The sequence below is a fragment of the Mytilus californianus genome, unplaced genomic scaffold (assembly GCF_021869535.1).
Source record: "Mytilus californianus isolate M0D057914Y unplaced genomic scaffold, xbMytCali1.0.p SCAF_4, whole genome shotgun sequence".
NCBI classification, from domain to species: domain Eukaryota; kingdom Metazoa; phylum Mollusca; class Bivalvia; order Mytilida; family Mytilidae; genus Mytilus; species Mytilus californianus.
The window spans coordinates 62860690-62883208 of NW_026262690.1; the positions used below are offsets into that span (position 1 = coordinate 62860690).

General features: G+C 34.2%; 1 protein-coding gene and 1 long non-coding RNA gene across 4 annotated transcripts in view; one reads left to right on the top strand and one right to left on the bottom strand.

Annotated features, from left to right (window-relative positions):
* Window positions 1-2563: 2563 nt before the first annotated feature.
* Window positions 2564-22519, top strand: part of LOC127698617 (serine/arginine-rich splicing factor 6-like) — a 30778-nt gene continuing 10822 nt past the window's right edge. For 2 of the 3 annotated variants that reach the window (XM_052202170.1, XM_052202171.1), the window contains exons 1-5: window positions 2564-2654; window positions 5674-5808; window positions 19438-19508; window positions 20039-20155; window positions 21784-21822. In XM_052202170.1, the coding sequence (XP_052058130.1) occupies window positions 5686-5808; window positions 19438-19508; window positions 20039-20155; window positions 21784-21822 (350 nt within the window). In that variant the 5' untranslated portion in view covers window positions 2564-2654; window positions 5674-5685. The remainder of the gene's footprint in view (window positions 2655-5673; window positions 5809-19437; window positions 19509-20038; window positions 20156-21783; window positions 21823-22519) is intronic. The other variant, XM_052202173.1, reaches the window with a different exon arrangement.
* Window positions 12365-22519, bottom strand: part of LOC127698632 (uncharacterized) — a 60119-nt gene continuing 49964 nt past the window's right edge. The window contains exons 2-3 of the long non-coding RNA XR_007980920.1: window positions 13727-13822; window positions 12365-13104 (exon numbers count right to left, since the gene is read on the bottom strand). This is a non-coding gene — a long non-coding RNA (uncharacterized LOC127698632). The remainder of the gene's footprint in view (window positions 13105-13726; window positions 13823-22519) is intronic.

Consider the following 22519-nt stretch of genomic DNA (forward strand, 5'->3'; position numbering starts at 1 on the left):
ACAGACGGACGAACGAACGAACGGATGCACAGACCGAAAAACATAATGCCCATCTACTATCGTAGGTGGGGCATAAAAATAACACTTGTGTTTATACAAGGACGCATAAAGGATGTGTTGGACAGATTGTCACGATGGCAAATTCGTCGGAGGAATCAGTCCGTATAGCGATTTCATCAATGAACATCGCGAATTAATCCAAAAATAGTTCGTATACCAAAATATCAATGAATTTAAAAAAATATATAATCAAACTAAACTCTGTGAAAAATTTTTGTATTTACAGTAATTAAGTAGTTTTTGATCCACTATTTTTTTCTTAAAATGTCCTGTACCAAGTCAGGAAAATGGCCATTGTTATAAAATCAAATCAAATCAAATAATTTTATTGGTGTAAATTCCAATACAGGAATGATACCAGCTGACATTTACAAAATACAAATACAAAAACAGACAAAAATAAACAAAAAACAAATATACAGAGATATGTTTTCTCAATGATAAGAGACACATATTTTATATCTACATTGCGTGAAGGTGTTATTCATACTATATTATCTCTTCAAGCTATTACAATAAGCTTTAATACTACAACAGTTCTTAACAACATTATGTTTGCTTTAAATGAATGTTCGAATCATACATATCGCTTATTCCAGCTACACATACAGTACAAATGTCAGTATCATTACTTTTCAAAATGAAACTAAATGTATCTTGTTCAGACATATTACAGCTCTTCTATAAAAGCATGCAAAGCAAACCTTTGATCAACTTGCTTGCTATGTTTGCTTGGATGTTTGCAAACAATAGGTAGGCGGAGTTTCAGTCTGTTTTGTATATACTGGAATTTGATTAGACAATAAAAATTGACTTGCAATGAAGTTAATGTTATTGTCCAATCAAATTCCAGTATATAGTAAACAGACTGAAACAGACTACCTACCTTTTGTTTTCAAACATCCAAACAAACATAGCAAGCAAGTTGATCAAAGGTTTGCTTTGCATGCTTTTATAGAAGAGCTGTAACAAAAGATGGAACTACATGTATATAATTAAATTACAAAAGAGTATATTTCTATTAAATTCTAACGCTTTACATTTAATGAGGAAATGGAATTCATCTTCAATTCCATCCTTGCCGTGAAAGTGGACAAATTCTCTGTTCTGAAGGTGTTCTAGTATATCTACCAACTTCTATTAGTAATTTGCTATTACTAATTCTAATTTTTACCATTTTAGAAATAACATTTTTGTTAAGGTCCAGTAGGAGATATTTTTCTAATTCGTAATTATTTTAGCAAATTTGATTTGAATCTTATTTGGACTAAAGTTTGCATAGTTTGACTCAATGGTAGTATTTTGTTTCACTAAACTAACACATGAATCAAAAAGCTTTAAATGTGGTAGTAAATTCATCTTTTCAGAATATAATAATTTTCTATACAAAAAATAGCTTTTAGATAACTGATCAATTGCTGTAGTAAAAGATTCAGATGGTTTAAAAATTATACCTAAATACTTGTATTCATCAGTCAGCTCTAGTAGTTTTCCATTATAATAGAAATTGTGTTTTTTAATAATTTTTCCTGTTTTATTGAATATTGTAATCTTTGTTTTATTAAGATTAACAGATAGATTCCATTTATCACAAAACATATTTAATTTATCTAAAGCATTTTGCAGGCCAGATGCAGATTCTGATATTACTACTAAATCGTCTGCATAAAGAAGACAAGACACTTGTTTATCATCTAGGCATGATGGATATATTATAGTTTGTTTCTGTGTGTGTTACATTTTAATGTTGTGTTTCTGTTGTGTCGTAGTTCTCCTCTTATATTTGATGTGTTTTCCTCAGTTTTAGTTTGGAACCCGGATTTGTTTTTTTCTCAATCGATTTATGAATTTCGAACAGCGGTCTACTACTGTTGCCTTTATTTGAGTAATAAAATTTTCAAATTTTATAACCGATCCAGTCAGTCTCATCAGCCAAAATGTCTAACAAAAAAGTTGAAATAAAATTCCAAATTTACAAAATTGACAGCAAACTGTGATTTTTTTTAAGATAATAGCCCAAATATGGCTAAAAATTGATGAAAAATTGGAAAATCATCAATTGAAAATTGGGTACTTTCAATCATTGGCCGCGTAGGAAAAACAAATAGAAGTGCACCGCCATATGATTTTTTTCTTCATCAATTACTTTTTTACTGTCATATAAACCCCAAAATCAGGTTAAGAAAACAAGTTTAATTCTAGAAACTGTTGGCTCCTCATGCATGAAAAATACGTCCTAGGTTTATACACTGGGTTTATATCATCAGAAAATTAAAATGCTCCAGCACAAAAATATAACCAAATACACAAATACTATTGTAAAAAATCCTCTTCCTTTGGAACCAAGATGATAAAAAATTTGGCCAGGAGAGTCTAAGACCACACAATTAATGAGTCCAAAATATTTTTGGGGAAAATCGTAGTCTGAAATTTATTGTGAAAAATCACCACGTGACGAATACTTATTGGCCGCGCATCGTGGTTGATATTCAAGTCTTAAAAACTCTTTAAACAACAACTGGTTCAAAGTATTTTAAGTTAAAGCTCTTATACGATACTGAATTTGGAAAATGCTGTAAAGATCCTTAGGAGACGTAAGCTTCCCTAATCATTTTACAACTTTAATAATTTGGCATAGCATTCTTACAACATATATTTCTACATGCGCAGCAATTACTTAGATGTTTATCAACTAACTGTGATTATTAGTTACACCTTTTTTTTGGTATCAAACCAAGATGGGATGAACAAAGAACAAACAATATTTGGTAGCGTCGGACGGTCGGTCTGTTATGCTTTTCCTCTTTTCTAATGTACTGATTTTTGCCAGAGTTGTCCAAAAAATTGTTTTTGTAGTAAAGTGAAAGATGTTACGCAGCATATCTTCTTCATTTTTGAAATCCCAAATTTTTAAACCGTTTAGGTAATGGGTCGTTTCGTCCTTGGTAATTTCACCCCAATGTGACAAATGAAGAACTTTTTTTTTATCAATACTTAATTACATGTGAACCTCCCGACGGGAGTGCAATAATATTGTTTTCAGAGGTCTCCTCCTGTCCTCCCGTTGAAGAGAAAAAATCATGTGTGTGAAAAATTTCATGAATGAAAACTCCTTACCAAAATTTCTCAATCTCATTATCTGAGTTTCACAGTCCATCACATGTATTTAATACTTTGAAAATTGACCCAAGGTTAAGGTTCATCTGGACCTTTATTCAAAAATGGGTGATGGCTGTGTTTACACCACAAAATTACTCCAGTATGAATAAGCCTCTGCATCTGGAAATTTGTTAAGGCATGGCACGACCAAGATAAATGAAATTCAAATAGATTTTATGTTTCACAATACATTTGCAACTTAGTTCATATAATCAAGGGACAAAATTTCAGGGCAGGAAGATTTTTTTGGCAGGCCACTTACCCAAGGGAAAGTGATAAAAAAAAAATCACTTTCCTCTGTGCAAATCCACTATCCCCGGTTGAGGCTTCGAGGGTCGAATTTGCTAGGGTGTTTTGGGGGCATGCCCCCCCGAAGAAAATTTTGAAATTTAAGATGCAAAATCCTGCATACTTTTAAGGGTTTAACATGTCAACTGATTATGATAATTTTGTCCCCATGGAAACTATCAACAGGCTCAGGTATTTGTGCCATTGTTTTAACAAGGTCAGAGGAGGTGTCATGGTGTCTGGCATATTTGACACAATTTAAATGTTTCACAGACTGGTTGTGACTCTTGAGGTTTGCCTTGTGGAATGAAGACGAACCTGAGAAGAAACTACAGGCCATTCCACCTGCCATTTCAGGATATTTTAAGCAAATTGTGCCATACATGTACATCTTGCTCTCATTGAATTTGACCCAGGGAAATTCGTCCGCCCACTTGACTTGGTAGGTTCTGTTCCTTTTTTCCCTGTCATATTCATTATCCTTCTGTTTTTTTGGCATACTATTCCCATTAACATCATATTCTGTTTTTCTTTTAGCGCTTAAAATGTCAAAGTATTTATGCAAGCTCATTTTCTGAGCGTCCGCAATACTTACAAACTGGTTCCCGTGCTACAAACTGGATATCGTAAATTTAAACCAGTCCACTAATGATCTATCTAAATACCAAAAGGCACACGTGTAAATCGCGTAAAAATGTGATGAAATCATGGAAATTGGACGCTCAGATGATCTTACAGAAGTATTTTGACATTAAAACAAGTAATAGGGACAAATTATTTTATTTATTTACCGGAAACCGACTTTCCCAACGGGATATTAGCAACTGCAATGTCACTTTCCCTTGTAATAATTTACTTTCCCCGGGAAACGTGAAATGGTAATCTTTATGCCCTGAAAATATGTTTAAAGTAACTTTATTTATGCTTATTTCATAGTTTTTATTCTATTTATTCAAAAGAAACCCAATTTTATGATTTTTTTTCTTTGTAAAACTGATGAAAATGTGATACAGGGAATGTTTGGAATATGCCAGATAAACTATTTGCCACTGGCCAACATGCCACTACTATGCGACATAAAAAAAGAGCTGTAGTTTCATTATTAATGGTCACAATCCTTAAAGTAAGACATCATTTTAATCGTTATATTGTACAGATTCAGAAAAGCTGAGAATTTTTTATATATCGCATACAAGGTTTTGCTTAAGGGTGCTATAAGCAGTTTTGTATAAAAAACTAGGGGTTATTCCCCAACTAAAAATAACCATGGAGGGAAATCCCTTTTTATTTACTTAATTGGTGAAAAAGTATCATGTTTTTTGTATTTGATTGTAAAAATTAGTGCATTAGCTTTCAATTAAAACAGGTTGAATGATTAAAATAATTTTAAAAATAAGATTAAATATACATGTTTTGAGGGGAGACAACAATGTAAACATCCTGTTTTTTTGGCAGTGAAAATTGAAAACTTATTTGCATCCACTGTAGCTCTTTTCGAAGCAGGAAACCGTACCCTGAAGCTAGATTTTTTTGAAAGGCCAGGTAAAAACCTATGAATTTCATACAGTTTTGATTATGGGAAATGTGCCTGTATCATGTCTACATGGGTATGCACATGACCTGATTTCAGGTTTATTATGTTCAGATTAGGCAAAAAAAAAAACTTGATTGCAACCATAGGAGTTTACTAAAGAAGTATATGGGAAAATTGTAAAAAAACAATTTCAAATGGTCACAACTTGAAAACTAATTTAAATAATGATAAGGGGTCTTCAGTAACTTTTGTAAGACTACAATGGGATGACCTGCTTTAAATTTAACTACTGGGCTAAAGTAAACCAAACTTGGCCTCAATCATTATTAAGGTATCTAATACTATTTATTATGATTTTAACCTTATTTTACATGATTTCCAAATTCAAAACCACAGTAGATACAGGTGAGCGACACAGGCTCTTGAGAGCCTCTAGTTAGAAGTTGACTTTAGTTAATCTTATGCTTTTAAAATCTCAGTAAACTAGATAAGGGCTATTCATCTTTTGGAAAAGTTGAATCATATTTCATGAATACATGTATGTGCTATTTCAAGTATAGAAATGTGGATTGAAAATATCTCAATAAGAAATGACCATGTAAAAAATACATTTGTATCTTGTTCTTTTTCAGACTCAATTCAAAATGGGAACAAGAGTATATCTTGGGAGACTGTCACATCATGCAAGAGAAAAGGATGTTGAAAGATTTTTTAAAGGCTATGGAAAAATAAGAGATGTCATGTTGAAGAATGGTTATGGTTTTGTTGTAAGTTGTATTTACAGTATATCATCTACATATTTTTGTAAATCATTTTTTATGCATTTACAGCTCTTTTCATAATGCTAGCAAGACAAAGGTTTGTTTGGCTTGCTTGCTTTGTTTGTATCAATGTTTGCTCAAGCATTGTAATTAAGATTGACATCTGAAAACAACATAAAAAGGTGGATTTAAACTTGTATACATTATATTTAAATTTGATTGGACATTATCAAATAATCAAATTTACCTATACACAGGTTTAACTCCGCCTACTTGTATTGTTTGCAGATGTCAATCTTAATTACAATGCTTGAGCAAACATTTATACAAACAAAGCAAGCAAGTCAAACAAACCTTTGTCTTGCAAGCATTATGAAAAGAGCTGTAACATAAATTCTGAAGTGTATTATTCTGAATTATTTTTGCAGAGATATGTCTACTTTTTCATTTGTGCCTGTTAATATGAAGTAAAAGTTTATTTGCAAACAAAGAAAAATTTGTCTCTATTGGTATTTCCCAAATTAACAAGTCTGTTGCAGTTCCAGCAATTATTATGGGAGAAGTTAGATATTGGATTGCTTAATGCAATCACCACTGTTGAAATCACAAGAAATGTTAGGTAAACACCTTCCTTTAGGTTATAATCCTCTTTGATAAATTTAGGAATAAACTTAGGACAATGGCAGAGAAAATGAAATGAAAAAATATTTCCTTGGCAGAATGCCAGTGAAATCATGAACGATATGTTGCACATGAACAGATAAAAGTTATTGACCTGAGACCAGACATATTAAACTATTTTGACAAATTTAACAGAATAAAGTAATATCACAAATTTCTTGTTTTATAGACTGGATAGGCAATGGGAGGTTTGCATATGAAATTCCATGGCTAATGATTTTTATACGACCGCAAAAAAATTTTGCGGTCATATATTGGTATGACGTTGGCAGCGTCGTCATCCGAAGACACATTGGTTTTCGCAGACTACACGAATGAATTTTATTTTACAGGACATTCGGTCTGGTAAACAACCTAGCTTTACCAGACCGAATGAAATTTTACCAGACAATTTTTTTTTACATCTAATATTGTATATTATCCGACAAAATACAAAAAACTTCTGATTTGTTGTGCCCTACTCCTCTCCAAAAACGCACAAAAACAAAATCATGTGACAAAAGTGATGAAAGTTGTGCACAATTGCTTGAATGCATTTCAGTGATAAAGAAAAGTGATGTCATATTTTATTGGATTTGACCTGAAAAGTATTTGTGAACTAAAATTATTTAGAGTTTCTGTATAAAATATTTCCTGTTTCTTCTTTCTTTTTCATATATCTTTTGGTTTTCAATTCTAGTGTTTATATTTCATAGCTGTATTTTGTGACTTGCTCAGTTCTTATTATTATTATTATTCTTCTTCTTCTTCTTCTTCTTCTTCTTCTTCTTCTTCTTCTTCTTCTTCTTCCGCCGCTTTTAAATTTGAACTTGTCCGCACCCGTTCTCCAAAACCGCTCGTCAGATTAACTTAGGGTTTCACAATATGTTAGACTAACATGTCTAGTGGTGCAATCAGGGTTTTGTTTGTGCAATGGGGTTTCTAAAGGGGTACTTTGAGGGGCAAAAAGAAAAGAGGGTTTTACTATAGAACCCTATGGGATTTTATTTTTTTAAATTTTCAAATGATTATAAATTGAAAACCGTTTGTGATAGACACAATCTTTTTAATTGAAAATGTTCTAAATGATAAAGCCCATTAAATGAAATACAGGGTTAGTCCCCAGGGGTCACCCCCACCCCCTGCCATTTAAGAAAGTTCTAATACCTTGTAAGTGGTCAAGATCCCCACCCCTAAACCATATATATTCTGGTTTGTCATGCTAAGATGGTTTGAATGATATACAGGGTTAGTCCCCAGGGGTCATCCCAACCCCCTGCCATTTGAGAAAGTTCTAATATCTTGTAAATGGTCGAGATCCCCACCCCTAAACCATATATATTCTGGTTTGTCATGATAAAGCACATCTAATGTAATACAGGGTTAGTCCCCAGGGGTCACCCCCACCCCCTGCCATTTAAGAAAGTTCTAATACCTTGTAAGTGGTCAAGATCCCCACCCCTAAACCATGTATATTCTGGTTTGTCATGCTAAGATGGTTTGAATGATATACAGGGTTAGTCCCCATGGGTCATCCCGACCCCCTGTCATTTGAGAAAGTTCTAATATCTTGTAAATGGTCGAGATCCCCACCCCTAAACCATATATATTCTGGTTTGTCATGATAAAGCACATCAAATGAAATACAGGGTTAGTCCCCAGGGGTCACCCCCACCCCCTGCCATTGAAGAAGTTCTAGTACCTTGTAAGTTGTCAAGATCCCCACCCCTAAACCATATATATTCTGGTTTGTCATGCTAAGATGGTTTGAATGATATACAGGGTTAGTCCCCAGGGGTCATCCCGACCCCCTGCCATTTGAGAAAGTTCTAATATCTTGTAAATGGTCGAGATCCCCATCCCTAAACCATATATATTCTGGTTTGTCATGATAAAGCACATCAAATGAAATACAGGGTTAGTCCCCAGGGGTCACCCCCACCCCCTGCCATTTAAGAAAGTTCTTATATCTTCTAAGTGGTCAAGATCCCCACCCCTAAACCACATATATTCTGGTTTGTCATGCTAAGATGGTTTGAATGATATACAGGGTTAGTCCCCATGGGTCATCCCGACCCCCTGCCATTTGAGAAAGTTCTAATATCTTGTAAATGGTCGAGATCCCCACCCCTAAACCATATATATTCTGGTTTGTCATGATAAAGCACATCAAATGTAATACAGGGTTAGTCCCCAGGGGTCACCCCCGCCCCCAATGTTCTAATATCTTGTAAATGGTTGAGATCCCCACCCCTAAACCACATATATTCCTGTTCGTCATGTAATGAACATTTGAATGATGTATAGGGCCAGTCCCCAGGGGTTCCTCCCCACCCCCAATTTTTCTAGTATCTTGTAAATGGTCGAGATCCCCACCCCTAAACCATATATATTCTGGTTTGTCATGCTAAGATGGTTTGAATGATATACAGGGTTAGTCCCCATGGGTCATCCCGACCCCCTGCCATTTGAGAAAGTTCTAATATCTTGTAAATGGTCGAGATCCCCACCCCTAAACCATATATATTCTGGTTTGTCATGATAAAGCACATCAAATGTAATACAGGGTTAGTCCCCAGGGGTCACCCCCACCCCCAATGTTCTAATATCTTGTAAAGTGTTGAGATCCCCACCCCTAAACCACATATATTCCTGTTCGTCATGTAATGAACATTTGAATGACGTATAGGGCCAGTCCCCAGGGGTTCCTCCCCACCCCCAATTTTTCTAGTATCTTGTAAATGGTCGAGATCCCCACCCCTAAACCATATATATTCTGGTTTGTCATGCCAAGATGCAAGGTTAGTCCCCAGGCATCACTAATGCATATAACTTTACTGGACCAAACCAATTTTCACTGGACGTTGCCCAATGTCAGGCGACCCTGGGAATTACGAATTATAGGGGCTTCGTTTGGGAGACTTCGTAACAGCATCCTGTTACAATCATTTCTTGTTTATTTATTGTATTTGAACCCGGAATATTTGCCTTATCTGTTCCCGGAATCTGATCCAGTATTGTCTACATTTCCAGTTGATGGCAGCCATTGTTGTTTTCGCCAGTGAGATATGTTTTTACTCGGATTTACACATTACTTGTTGGCGATTTTCGGCTTAAAGCTAGCGGTTGAACAAAATAAACATCACTGTCATGAATAATAAAGATGAAAATGAATATTGAGATCGTTTGGGAATTTTGCTAGAATGCTAGAAAAATCCATGAAAAAAACAACACCTGACATTCGGACCGGAATTCAAAAAATTTTTACCAGACCGATCCATTATTCACCGGATTTGTCCGACGGTCCGACGAATTTCGTGTAGTCTGTTTTCGCACTCTTTAGTTTAAGTGAATGGATCTCGATGAAATTTTACCATAAGGTTCAATACCACAAAAGGAAGGTTGGGATTGATTTTGGGGGTTATGGTACCAACAGTTAAGGAATTAGAGGCCAAAAATAAGCATTTTTGTAACTTCCAGACATAACTTGTGTGTTAGTGTATGGATCTCTCTGACATTGTAGCACAAGATTCCATATCACAAAGGGAATGCTGGGATTGATTTTGGGGGGTTATTGCCTCCAAATTTTAGGAATTAGGGGCAAAAAACAAGCATTTTTCTAGTTTCATGACAATAACTTGTGTGTAAGTGTATGGATCTCTCTGACATTGTATTACAAGGTTCCATACCACAAAGGAAAGGCTGGGATTGATTTTGGGGGTAATTGCCTCAAAATTTTAGGAATTAGGGGCCATAAAGGGGCAAAAAAACAAGCATTTTTCTAGTTTCAGGACAATAACTTGTGTGTACATGGTGTAAGTGTATTGATCTTTATGAAATTGTACTACAAGGTTCCATTTCACAAAGGGAAAGCTGGGTTTGAGTTTGGGGGTAATTGCCCTAAACATTTAGGAATTTGGGGCCAAAAAGGGGCCAAAAAACAAGCATTTTTCTAGTTTCCAGACAATAACTTGTGTTCAAGTGTATGGATCTCTCTGAAATTGAACTGCAAGGTACCATACCACAAAGGGAAGGCTGGGATTGAGTTTGGGGGTGATGAATCATAAGGGGGTTCAAAAAATTGGGGGGGGGGGGGGGGGATTTTTTTTCTCTTTTCTTTCTTTAAAATTTCCATTTTAAATTGGTTATTTCTGATTTATTGTAGAGCTTCGACTTTAGTTGAAAAAGCGAGACATAGCGATCCTACATTCCTTCGGCGTCGTCGGCGGCGGCGGCGTCCACAAATATTCACTCTGTGGTTAAAGTTTTTGAAATTTTAATAACTTTCTTAAACTATCCTGGATTTCTACCAAACTTGGACAGAAGCTTGTTTATGATCATAAGATAGTATCCAGAAGTAAATTTTGTAAAAATAAATTCCATTTTTTCCATATTTTACTTATAAATGGACTTAGTTTTTCTGCCGGGAAATATTACATTCACTCTGTGGTTAAAGTTTTTAAAATTTTAATAACTTTCTTAAACTATCCTGGGTTTGTACCAAACTTGGACAGAAGCTTGTTTATGATCATAAGATAGTATCCAGAAGTAAATTTTGTAAAAAAATAAATCCATTTTTTCCTTATTTTACTTTTGAATGGACTTAAGATTTTCTGCCAGGAAACAACACATTCACTCTGTGGTTAAAGTTTTTAAAATTTTAATAACGTTCTTAAACTATCCTGGATTTGTACCAAACTTGGACAGAAGCTTGTTTATGATCAAAAGCTAGTATCTAGAAGGACATTTTGTAAAAAAATAAATCCATTTTTTCCGTATTTTACTTTTAAATGGACTTAGATTTTCTTTTAAAATTTTAATAACTTTCTTATACTATTTTGGATTTGTACTATTTTTATTGATTTACTTCCTCATTTTTGTTGAGCCTGCGATTAACAGAAAAAGTAGGCGAGACACTGGGTTCTGCGGAACCCTTACGAATTTTATATAAAAGCAAATAATAATGATATGGTTTGAATAGGTTAATTAAAATTATTAAGTTCTTAGACCACATTCATTCTGTGTCAGAAACCTATGCTGTGTCAAATATTTAATTACAATCCAAATTCAGTGCTGTATCAAGCTTGAATGTTGTGTCCATACTTGCCCCAACTGTTCAGGGTTCGACCTCTGCGGTCGTATCAAGCTGCACCCCAGGGGAGCATTTTTTTTTATTTTGTTATATATTATTTTAATCTGTGATTCATATTCATGAACATTGTAGTTTATTCAATATATTGATACATAAATGATGATCCAAGAGTTATTCCTCACAGGAGTACTTTGACACAACGTGTGACAAGATAATCTAATTGTTCTTATGCCAATAACTGGCATAAGAACAATAAGATCAAAAACAAAGACAGTGGCAATCTACATTTGTACGTCAACACGAATATATGTGTTGTGTTCATACATTAACTAAAATGAAGAAGAAAAAAAACACTCTTAGAAAACTAAGATAATACTTGTTTTTATTGCGGTCGTATATTGGTATGACGTCGGCGTCGTAGTCCGGAGACACATTGGTTTTCGCACTATAACTTTAGTTTAAGTGAATGGATCTCTATGAAATTTTACCATAAGGTTAAATACCACAAAAGGAAGGTTGGGATTGATTTTGTGGGTTATGGTACCAACAGTTAAGGAATTAGGGGCCAAAAATAAGCATTTTCTAATTTCCAGACAATAACTTGTGGAACGGTGTATGGATCTCTCTGAAATTATACCACAAGTTTCCATACCAAAGGGATGGTTAGGATTTGCCTTGGGGTGTTATGGCTCAAACCGTTTATTAATTAGGGGCAAAAAAGGGGGAAAAACAAGGTTGTCCTAGTTACTGACAAATTCTTAAGAACAAAACATAATTTAAAGCAGTGTAAGGGAGATAAATCAAATACATCATTTGAATTACCTCCCTAAATTTGAATTGAGATTATGACCATATCTTGAGGGAAAGAATTTTTTGGGGGGGAAGAAATTGTGGGGGTCAATTTTTTTTAATTTCAGATTTCAGAAATTAAAAAGAATTATTCTTCAAATATTACTTTTTTTTCAAATTTCAAATATTGAAAAATTTCAAGAAGTAATCTTTAATTGCACAGAATGGCGCATTAGATTTGTAAAATCTTTGACCACATTTATTTATTTGTTATGCAGAATCTGACCGTGTATTTAGATTTTTAATTTTGGGTCCAGTTTTCAAATTGGTCTACATTAAGGTCCAAAGGGTCCAAAATTAAACTTAGTTTGATTTTAACAAAAATTGAATTCTTGGGGTTCTTTGATATGCTGAATCTAAACATGTGTTTAGATTTTTGATTATGGGCCCAGTTTTCAAGTTGGTCCAAGTTTAGGTCCAAAATTAAACTTTGTTTGATTTCAACAATAATTGAATATATGGGGTTCTTTGATATGCTGAATCTCACCATGTATTTTGATTTTTGGGCCCTGTTATCAAATTGGTCCACATTGAGGTCAAAAGGGTCCAAAATTAAACTATTTGATTTCATCAAAAATTGAATTCTTTGGATTCTTTGATATGCTGAATCTAACCATGTATTTAGATTTTGGATATTGGACCATAATAGGTAAATTAAAAAAATTTAAGTTCTTAGACCACATTCATTCTGTGTCAGAAACCTATGCTGTGTCAAATATTTAATCACAATCCAAATTGAGAGCTGTATCAAGCTTGAATGTTGTGTCCATACTTGCCCCAACTGTTCAGGGTTCATAATCATTATTAGGGTCTCTAGTTTAAAAAATTTGTCTGATGACCCCTCCTTCCAACCATCATGGCCAACTTGGTTAAAAATAGAACATAGGGGTAAAATCGATTTTTGGATTATATCTCTAAAACTAAAGGATTTAGAGCAAATCTGACATGTGGCAAAAATGTTCATCAGATTTAGATTTATCTGCCCTGAAATTTTCAGTCGAATCAAACAACCCTTTGTTGGGTTGCTACCTCTGAGTTAGTAATTTTACAGAAATTTTGCAGTTTTTTGTTATTATCTTAGATATCATTATAGTATCTAATATCTAATACTATTAATTATGATTTTAACCTTATTTTACATGATTTCCAAAGCATCAGTAAATACAGGTGAGGGACACAGGCTCTTGAGAGTTTCTTTAAAATTTTCCATTTTAAATTGGTTATTTCTGATTTATATTTAAAAGCAAATAATAATGATATGGTTTGAATAAGTAAATTAAAATTTTTTAAGTTCTTAGACCACATTCATTCTGTGTCAGAAACCTATGCTGTGTCAAATATTTAATCACAATCCAAATTCAGAGCTGTATCAAGCTTGAATGTTGTGTCCATACTTGCCCCAACTGTTCAGGGTTTGACCTCTGAGGTCGTATCAAGCTGCGCCCAGCAGAGCATTTTATTGTTAAATTTTATAACTTACCGTAGGAACTCGCCTATTAGTCGGAAAATTGGGAGTAAAATTCCTAATCCAGAGAGGGGTACCAACTAATAGACGAGATCCAGCGACCAGAGGAAAAATCCTGGTCAAAACTACGTTGGTGATTGCCATACCTACATAAATCCCTAAATAAAATGATTTTGTTAAAATAAATGACTACAATACTGTCTTTGTGTTTTATTTGTTCTTTGTAAACTTTTTTCTGTCAATTCGTGTCGAATTTCCGACTGTTTCCGGTTTGTGTATTGATTTTCATTTTGTTTGTGCATAAACCCAAAAGAAAGAGCCAAGAACCAAAAATGAAAACGAGATAACAATGTACCAACTATGTAAAAGGATGTTTTCAGCGGAGTTAATGTGTCATTATTGTGATATCATGATATCAATTCAATACTTATAAATCATACAATAATCAAAAATAATTTTAAGATTCATTCCCAAGATCAAAATATTATTCATTATTAAAATGTCTCGGGTACAGGCGCGGATCCAGAGCTTAAAGCGGGGGGGGGGGGGTTTGAGAAGTATTTTTAAACATTATAGAAGCTTTCTTAATTGTTAACCAAACCTTATGTTTTCAATAATTGGCACACTTTTTGTTCATCCGTCATATGGTTAATCAAAATTGAATTTTTAGATTAGTTTAATTATTTAATTCCAGATAAAAATACCTCAATAAATGAAAATTGGCAAACATTGAATGTACAAAGTTATCCTGAAAGTCTATTGTTGATAATTTCATCCTGATGTTATAGGCTCTAGCATACTGATTGATCACTGCAGTTTTGACAATTTCCGTGCTGATACGAATATGCATTAAAGCAAGGCCATTGAGTATCTCGCTTGTCATGGTTGATCGCAAATAGGTCTTTAAGAGTTTGAAAGAGCTGAAAGTCTTGTAATTCTCTTAATAAGGCTGTTTGGTGGTATTCTGTGTTTCCGTGAAGTTAACATTCACCATTTACCTTTACCAAATTATGTGTCCGAGGTTGTGGTCAGTAGCGAACAAAACGCAAAATTTGCAGTAAATTCCGTCGGTGAAGTTAAATATACAATCCATGGGTAATAGTGGAGCAACGCATATTTGAAGCATCTTTTAAACCCGTACATTTCTCGTTTAGGAAAAGGAAAAAAAACTATGATAAGTGGTTGCCAGTTTTTAATTAGAATGCTATACATATCAGCACTAGGTACTGATGTGGAAATAAAGTTTGCAATATCCTTAGATTCAGCAGGTGTCGCAGCAGTTGCAGAAATTAAAAAAAATAATAAAAAAATCTTGTGGATATTATAGAGTGAGAAAGTATTTTTCTTCAAATCAAGCTATCAGAAAACGTCGTTTTAATTATTAAACCAACAAAGTTATAAAATATAGGATAGCAGCCTTGGATGGTCTGAATTAAATCCTTTGATTCTCTAATTATTTCTCCCCAGGCCAATGTAATTATGACATGTGTGTATTTAACGGAGTGTAGCGAGAACGTGTCAGCCAATTAAGTGCTCACTGAATATTCAATTTTTAATAAAGATAACATTAAAAAAAAAATGATTAAGTGATTGTATGCTTTTTGCTCACAAAAAGTATTTCAAGATTTTCAAGCGGGGGGATTTTCCCGAACCCCCCCCCCAAACCCCGCTAAATCCGCTAGTGCAGGTACATGTAAACACAAAAATTACAAAATTGATTGACAAGCCAATATAATCCATTGATAACCCCTAATTAAGAGATAAAAGGTTGTAATTACTAAAGGTGTGAAAAATATCAGTGATGGGTGAACAGATGACACTAATGAGTTGGGGTTATTTTAATATAAAGTTGATTAGCTTCACTTAATTTTTTTAATCCTTTAATCATCACAATATAATAAGAATTATGAAGTGTACATGCTCATTTAACACTGAGTTATGTGTGCTGTGAAAAATATTGATTGACTTTTAATTTGTTCAGGTTCATATTGGTTTATGTTTGCTTTTCTCAAACAAAGGTTGTTAGTCATACCCTACAAAATCATTGATGCATTACGTAAACAACACACGGCTAATCAAACAATGAACAAAACAACAGGAATGAATACATCTTTATTATTAATAGCAATATAAATTATCATAATCAACATCAACTAAATTCAAACCAAACAAACATTCATGCAGAAAATGAATATAATTCGTGGATTTGCATTGGTTTACCGGCGTTCAGTAACTGTCAGCTGCAAAAAAAATGTCCAAATTTTGTCCGACTTATACGAGGGCAAGACTAAATCCTTAGAATTTGGAGCTGAAAAGGGCAACCGACTAATAGGCGAGTTTCTACGGTACTTTAATCTGGTCATTACGACATTAGTTGTCCCTTTATAGAACATTTGGTTTTCAGTGCTTTTCAACTACATAATTGATTTGGCCATCTATTGTTCCAACTGTTCATGCACCACTGATGTGTCATATGTCATATGGAGACGAAAGTCGTTTTTTCATACTAACAATGTTCTCGTTGCCATGGACACCTGGTTTTCTGTCTGGACGCACTATGCATGAACCGTGCGTGTGTGGAATACACATGCTGAGTCTTGTAATCATCAGAATTATCCCTCACCTATCAAATAGAAGCTGAAAACATGCTTCTACTCAAATTTTTACTGGAAATTTACTTTCGTTTTCATTGCTATATGTAATAATAAGTCCCGAGAAATTCGAAAATAATTATGATCACATGAAGTACGCTAATTGGATAAACGCAGAGATGATCAAAATCAGTTTACCCATTACCAGCAATAAATATTTTCATTTGAACTTTTGGTTTTCAATGCCTTTCAACTACATTATTAATTTGGAAGCCAAGGTTACAAGGACCAACAGAAATTTCAATTTTGACGGTCCCAAACAGTAAAAATATTTGCCAGTCATTGGGTCTGACACAAAGACGTCGTTTGCCAGACCCACTAAAATTCTGCCCCTAGGTCCGACAGGTCAGACGATTAGCTGCATCACTGGAATGCTGGGATTGATTTAGGGGGTAATTGCCACCAATTTTTAGGAATTAGGGGCCAAAAAAGGGGCAAAAAACAAGCATTTTTCTAGTTTCATGACAATAACTTGTGTGTAAGTATATGGATCTTTATGAAATTGTACTACAAGGTTCCATATCACAAAGGGAAAGCTAGAATTGAGTTTGGTGGTAATTGCCCAAAATGTTTAGGAATAAGGGGCCAAAAATAAGCATTTTTCTAGTTTCCAGACAATAACTTGTGTTCAAGTGTATGGATCTCTCTGAAATTGTACTGCAAGGTACCATACCACAAAGGTAAGGCTTGGATTGATTTTGGGGGTAATTGCCTCAAAATTTTAGGAAAAAGGTGCAAAAAAACAAGCATTTTCTAGTTTCAGGACAATAACTTGTGTGTAAGTGTATGGATCTTTATGAAATTGTACTACAAGGTTCCATATCACAAAGGGAAAGCTGGGTTTGAGTTTGGGGGTAATTGCCCTAAATGTTTAACTGGGAGCATGGAGCTCTTCAGGGTGTGTGACCTTAAGAATTGACAAAATAAAAGAGCATGAACACTGTGCTGAACACTTATTGTCAGTAAACAAAGAATCCGAAGAAATAAATGCAGAAAAGTGTAGTATAAAAATTAAAGCTGACTCACATAATGCCATTCAAGATGCTTTGAAGGTGCTTTATTACCTAATAGAACACAACCTTTCACTCGACTTATTTTCAAGCCTTGTTGATTTAATTATAGAACTTGGTTCATATAATTTAGCCAATCTACGATTAGCCAAAAATGCTAAGTATACAAGTTGGAATATAGTTACAGAACTCTTGCAACTACTCAGTGATGAAGTTCAAGAAAATCTATTGAAAGAAATGAGAAAAAGCCCCACTTACTCAATAATGGTCGATGAAGTAATTGACATTACATCTCATAAACACCTTGCAATTTGTGCTAGGTTCATAGATTCAGAATGTAACATTAAAAATGCCTTTATTAGTGACCCACTGATAAATGATGGACGTGCTCAAACAATTGGGGCAATATGCGTAATAGATTCTCCATAGGCGGTAATGTTAACGTTGTCTTCTGTTGCTCAGGCCATATCGTAAACTTGGATATGTATGATGGCTCATTTTGAAGCTGAGACACTTGCACATGTGTGGTGCGATTTTTCGGGGTGGCAAGTGTGATTCGTTTTCCCGTCAAGTGCCCAACCCCGAAAGATAGTGAAAAATGTCACTCTCCTCAGGAAATAATCCCTAAATTCTGACCATAAAAATCATTAAAAAATATGTCCTTTGTAATTATTTGTTCAGGTTTATTTTTTTATACTTTTTTTCACATCACATCAGCTCTATAAAACACCAGTCCTAGTTCATTTATGTCAATTTTTAAAATCACAGCTTCCACAATTGTATGGCGGACTAATTTTTTAATGAGAGTCATAAATCTGTGTTCCTCATCTCAAGGTCCATTAGGGATATTGACCCAATTACTGACAAAAATTAAACAGGAACTAGTTTCTGCTGACTTGCCTATTTCCGAAATATCAGCGTTTGGTTCTGATGGAGCGTCAGTTTTATCTGGGGAAAAAAAATGGTGTATGTGCAAAACTCAAGGAAGTTAATCCATCATTAATAGCTAATCACTGCAAAGACCATAGGCTAGCCCTTGCATGTAGGGATTCCTACAAATCAGTGAAGGTAGTTAAGTGCCTTGACGACACTCTTGATAACCTACATAAGTATTATAAATATAGCTGTAACCATACAAAATCTTTGGAGGATGTCCAGAAGGCACTTGGAGACCCATGTCTGAAGATGAAAAAGGCCGCTGGGATTGATTTTGGGGGTAATTGCCTCAAAATTTTAAGAATTAGGGGCCAAAAAGGGGCAAAAAACAAGCATTTTTATACAACCGTTCTAGTTTCAGGACAATAATTTGTGTGTAAGTGTATGGATCTTTATGAAATTGTACAACAAGGTTCCATATCACAAAGGGAAAGCTGGGTTTGAGTATGGGGATAATTGCCCTAAATGAATTTGGGGCCAAAAAGGGGCCTAAAAACAAGCATTTTTCTAGTTTCCAGACAATAACTTCTGTTCAAGTGTATGGATCTCTCTGAAATTGTACTGCAAGGTACCATACCACAAAGGGAAGGCTGGGGTTGATTATGGGGGTGATGAATCATAAGGGGGTTCAAAAAATTTGGGGGAGGGATTTTTTTTTCCTTTTTTTTCTTTAAAATTTTCCATTTTAAATTGGTTATTTCTGATTTATATTTAAAAGCAAATAATAATGATATGGTTTGAATAGGTAAATTAAATTTTTTTTAAGTTTTTAGACCACATTCATTCTGTGTCAGAAACCTATGCTGTGTCAAATATTTAATCACAATCCAAATTCAGTGCTGTATCAAGCTTGAATGTTGTGTCCATACTTGCCCCAACTGTTCAGGGTTTGACCTCTGCAGTCGTATCAAGCTGCGCCCAGCGGAAAAATTTATTATAAATAATAAACATATTACAATATATTATTTCCAGGAATTTGAAGACTACAGGGATGCAGATGATGCTATATATGAATTAAATGGGAAAGATTTGTGTGGAGAAAGGTATTCAGATGCTTAAATTATGAATTGCTAATAACCTGAACAGATTTTTTTTACCTTGAGAAAAGGCGGTTTGTAACTTTCAATGTGTAAAATTGGTACTTTTAGTATTAAGTTCAAACATTGTAAAATCATCACTTATTTATTTAATTTAAATATGGTTTTCATAATACAGTCGAACCTCAATAAGTCAAAGTTGAAGATCAGACGAAAGTCTTTGACTTATCCGAGGTCGAGTGTGTCATCATAAATTTGGAATGCATGAATTAAGGTTTGAGATTTGTGTTAACTAAATATTATAACACAAAATCAGTATGTGTACAGCAAAAAACACAAAAGCAAAGTAACATTGTGTTTATTGCTGTTCTTCATCTCAAAGTCACAGTGAGGTTTAGAAAGTGCTCGCGACACCTTGCAAAATAGGAACAGTAACAATTCATGTAAAAGGGATTACAGGAACTGTGGGAATTTAGGGTGATATTCATGAATGACAAAGTAAGAGCCAAATTTACTTTAGATTTATATTGTTTCAGATGTACTGTTGAGCATGCTCGTGGAGCTCCCCGAGGTGATGATAGACGTGATGGTGGTAGAGATAGGGGGTTTAGGGACTATCCTCCAGCACGTAGTCGACGAGGAGGAAGAGATAAGTAAGACAAACTTCAGTGCTGCATGGCAATCAGAAATCTGTTGTATTTAATGGATGGACAAGCTTCATCAACCAATGCTTTGTTTTTATTTCCTGTACCTAAAGAAGTTAATCCATCATCAAAGTATTTCATTGCAATATTAGTTCAAGGCATTGGATCAATATTTTAGTTGAAAAGAATAAATTGGGTTCAAGTAAAACATTTTGTCAGTACCTTTTCTACCAGCAAAACAGTGTCCTACATATGCATGAATAAACGACCACTGAACATTTAGTAAGCAAAAATTGATCAATCTTATTGTCTCGCCTTGTCAGAGTCAAAAATCTAGACATAGGTATGCTGTTTCGGGGGGGGCGGGGGGGGGGGGGGGGTCCTCAATGTATTAGTTTGTGATTAGGTCTGGTTTATGGTGAACCACTAGTTGTAGGTCAATGATATTTGGTATGCAGTTGTTTAAGCATTGGCACATCTCATTTCCATGGAGATTATTTGACTCTGCCCCTTCAGTCATGGTCTATTGACTTTAAAACTTTTGCTTAGTCACATGTATTAGTTGGTGGTTAGGTCAGTTCAAGGGGAACCATTAGTGGTAGGCCAATAATAATTGGTATGCAGTTGTATAAGCATAAGCACATCTCATTTCCATGGAGAATATTTGGTCCTTACCCCTCAGCCATGGTCTATTGACTTTGAAACTTTTTTTTTGCTTAGTTGACATGTATTAGTTTTTGATTAGATCAGTTTAAGATGAACCACTAATGTTAAGTCAGTGATATTTGGTATGCAACTGTATTAGCATTTGCAAGTCTCATTTCCATGGAGATTATATAGCCCTACCCCCTCATCATGGTTCATTGACTTTGAAACTTTTACATAGTTTACAAGTTATGTTTGTGTTTAGGTTTGTTTTGAAGGGAACAACTTATGATAAGTCAATGGTATTTGGTATGCAGTTGTATTAGCATTGCCACATTTCATTTCCATGGAGATTGTTTAGCCATGTACCTTCAGTCATCGTTCATTGACTTTGAATATTTGTATAACTTACATGTTAAAGAACTGCTATTTTAATTTCTACATTTGCATTATCAAAATAACAAAAAGGCGAGACATATCTCTGTGTTAACAGTTTATTAAACAAAACTTGCTTATGTTGAAGTCATATAGTATGTACATGTAGGATGTACATAAATTGTCCACAATTCTTCAAGGCAAAGCATATTGTTGATGTTCAAAATTATATTATATATTGTTGAGAAAAAAACATTTGAATTAAATTGAATACTATAGATTTCTTGACATATGACCTGAGATTTCATGTATTTCGCTTTTACTAAAAGGCTGAGTATCATACTCAATACATGAATTTTAAATAAAAGACCAAAAAAATTTTGGAAAAAATCTGATTTTACAACATGATTAAGCCTTAAGCAGGAACAAAATGTTCAGATACTAAAAGATCTTGACTGATATTCCATGTTTTATGAAAAAAAGAAACTAATTAAAGAATGCTATTAAAATAATGTAGTATTAAACGACAAATTTGCAAGGATATAACAAGTGCTTTTAATCTGAAGTGTTAGTGAATAATGTGGTATTATCTGACAATGACTTCTTTTGAATTATAGTTATAGAAGGGGCTTCGGACAGAACAACAGTGCTGACAGGTACAGTATTATATATTTTACATTGGACATTTTTGGCTCTTGTAAGCAGATTCCTTATTTTTAATCCTTCTGTTTCACTTTGTCTTGATTTTTTTGTGTTTCTGTTGTTAAATATGGTGGGACCTCTCAGCACTGTTGGTTTTTGATTTATATATACATCAGGGTTGATCAGTTAATCCATGGAAGTACGGATGAATGGATATCTCCTCAGAAGCATGATGTTGTGAAAAAAATAATGAACATTGTGTGTATTAATATAACTGTCCTCAATTGAGGATACAGAATGATGTTAAGAAGTGGAAGATGCAAATTGATGTTTAATATGTTCCCATGTTGGTATATTAAAATGATGATTCCTAAGTAGAAGTAACAACATGAACATTAAGATGTTCCTTTGTTGATGTTACTATGAAGTTAAGATGATCCCAATTTGATGCAGAAAATGATATTAAGATGTTCCCTAGTTGATGTAGCAAACGAAGTTAAGATGTTCCCATGTTGATGTAGAAAATGGTGTTAAGATGTTCCCAAGATGATGTAGAAAATGAAGTTAAGATGTTCCCACGTTGGTGTAGCTAAATGATGCTTCAGATGTTCAAGATAAAAAGAACCTGTCAGTTTCTTGGTAAAAACTTTAATGAGGGTAGTTTTTCTGATCAGCTTTATTCTATTAACATTAAAATGTAAACCCCAATCC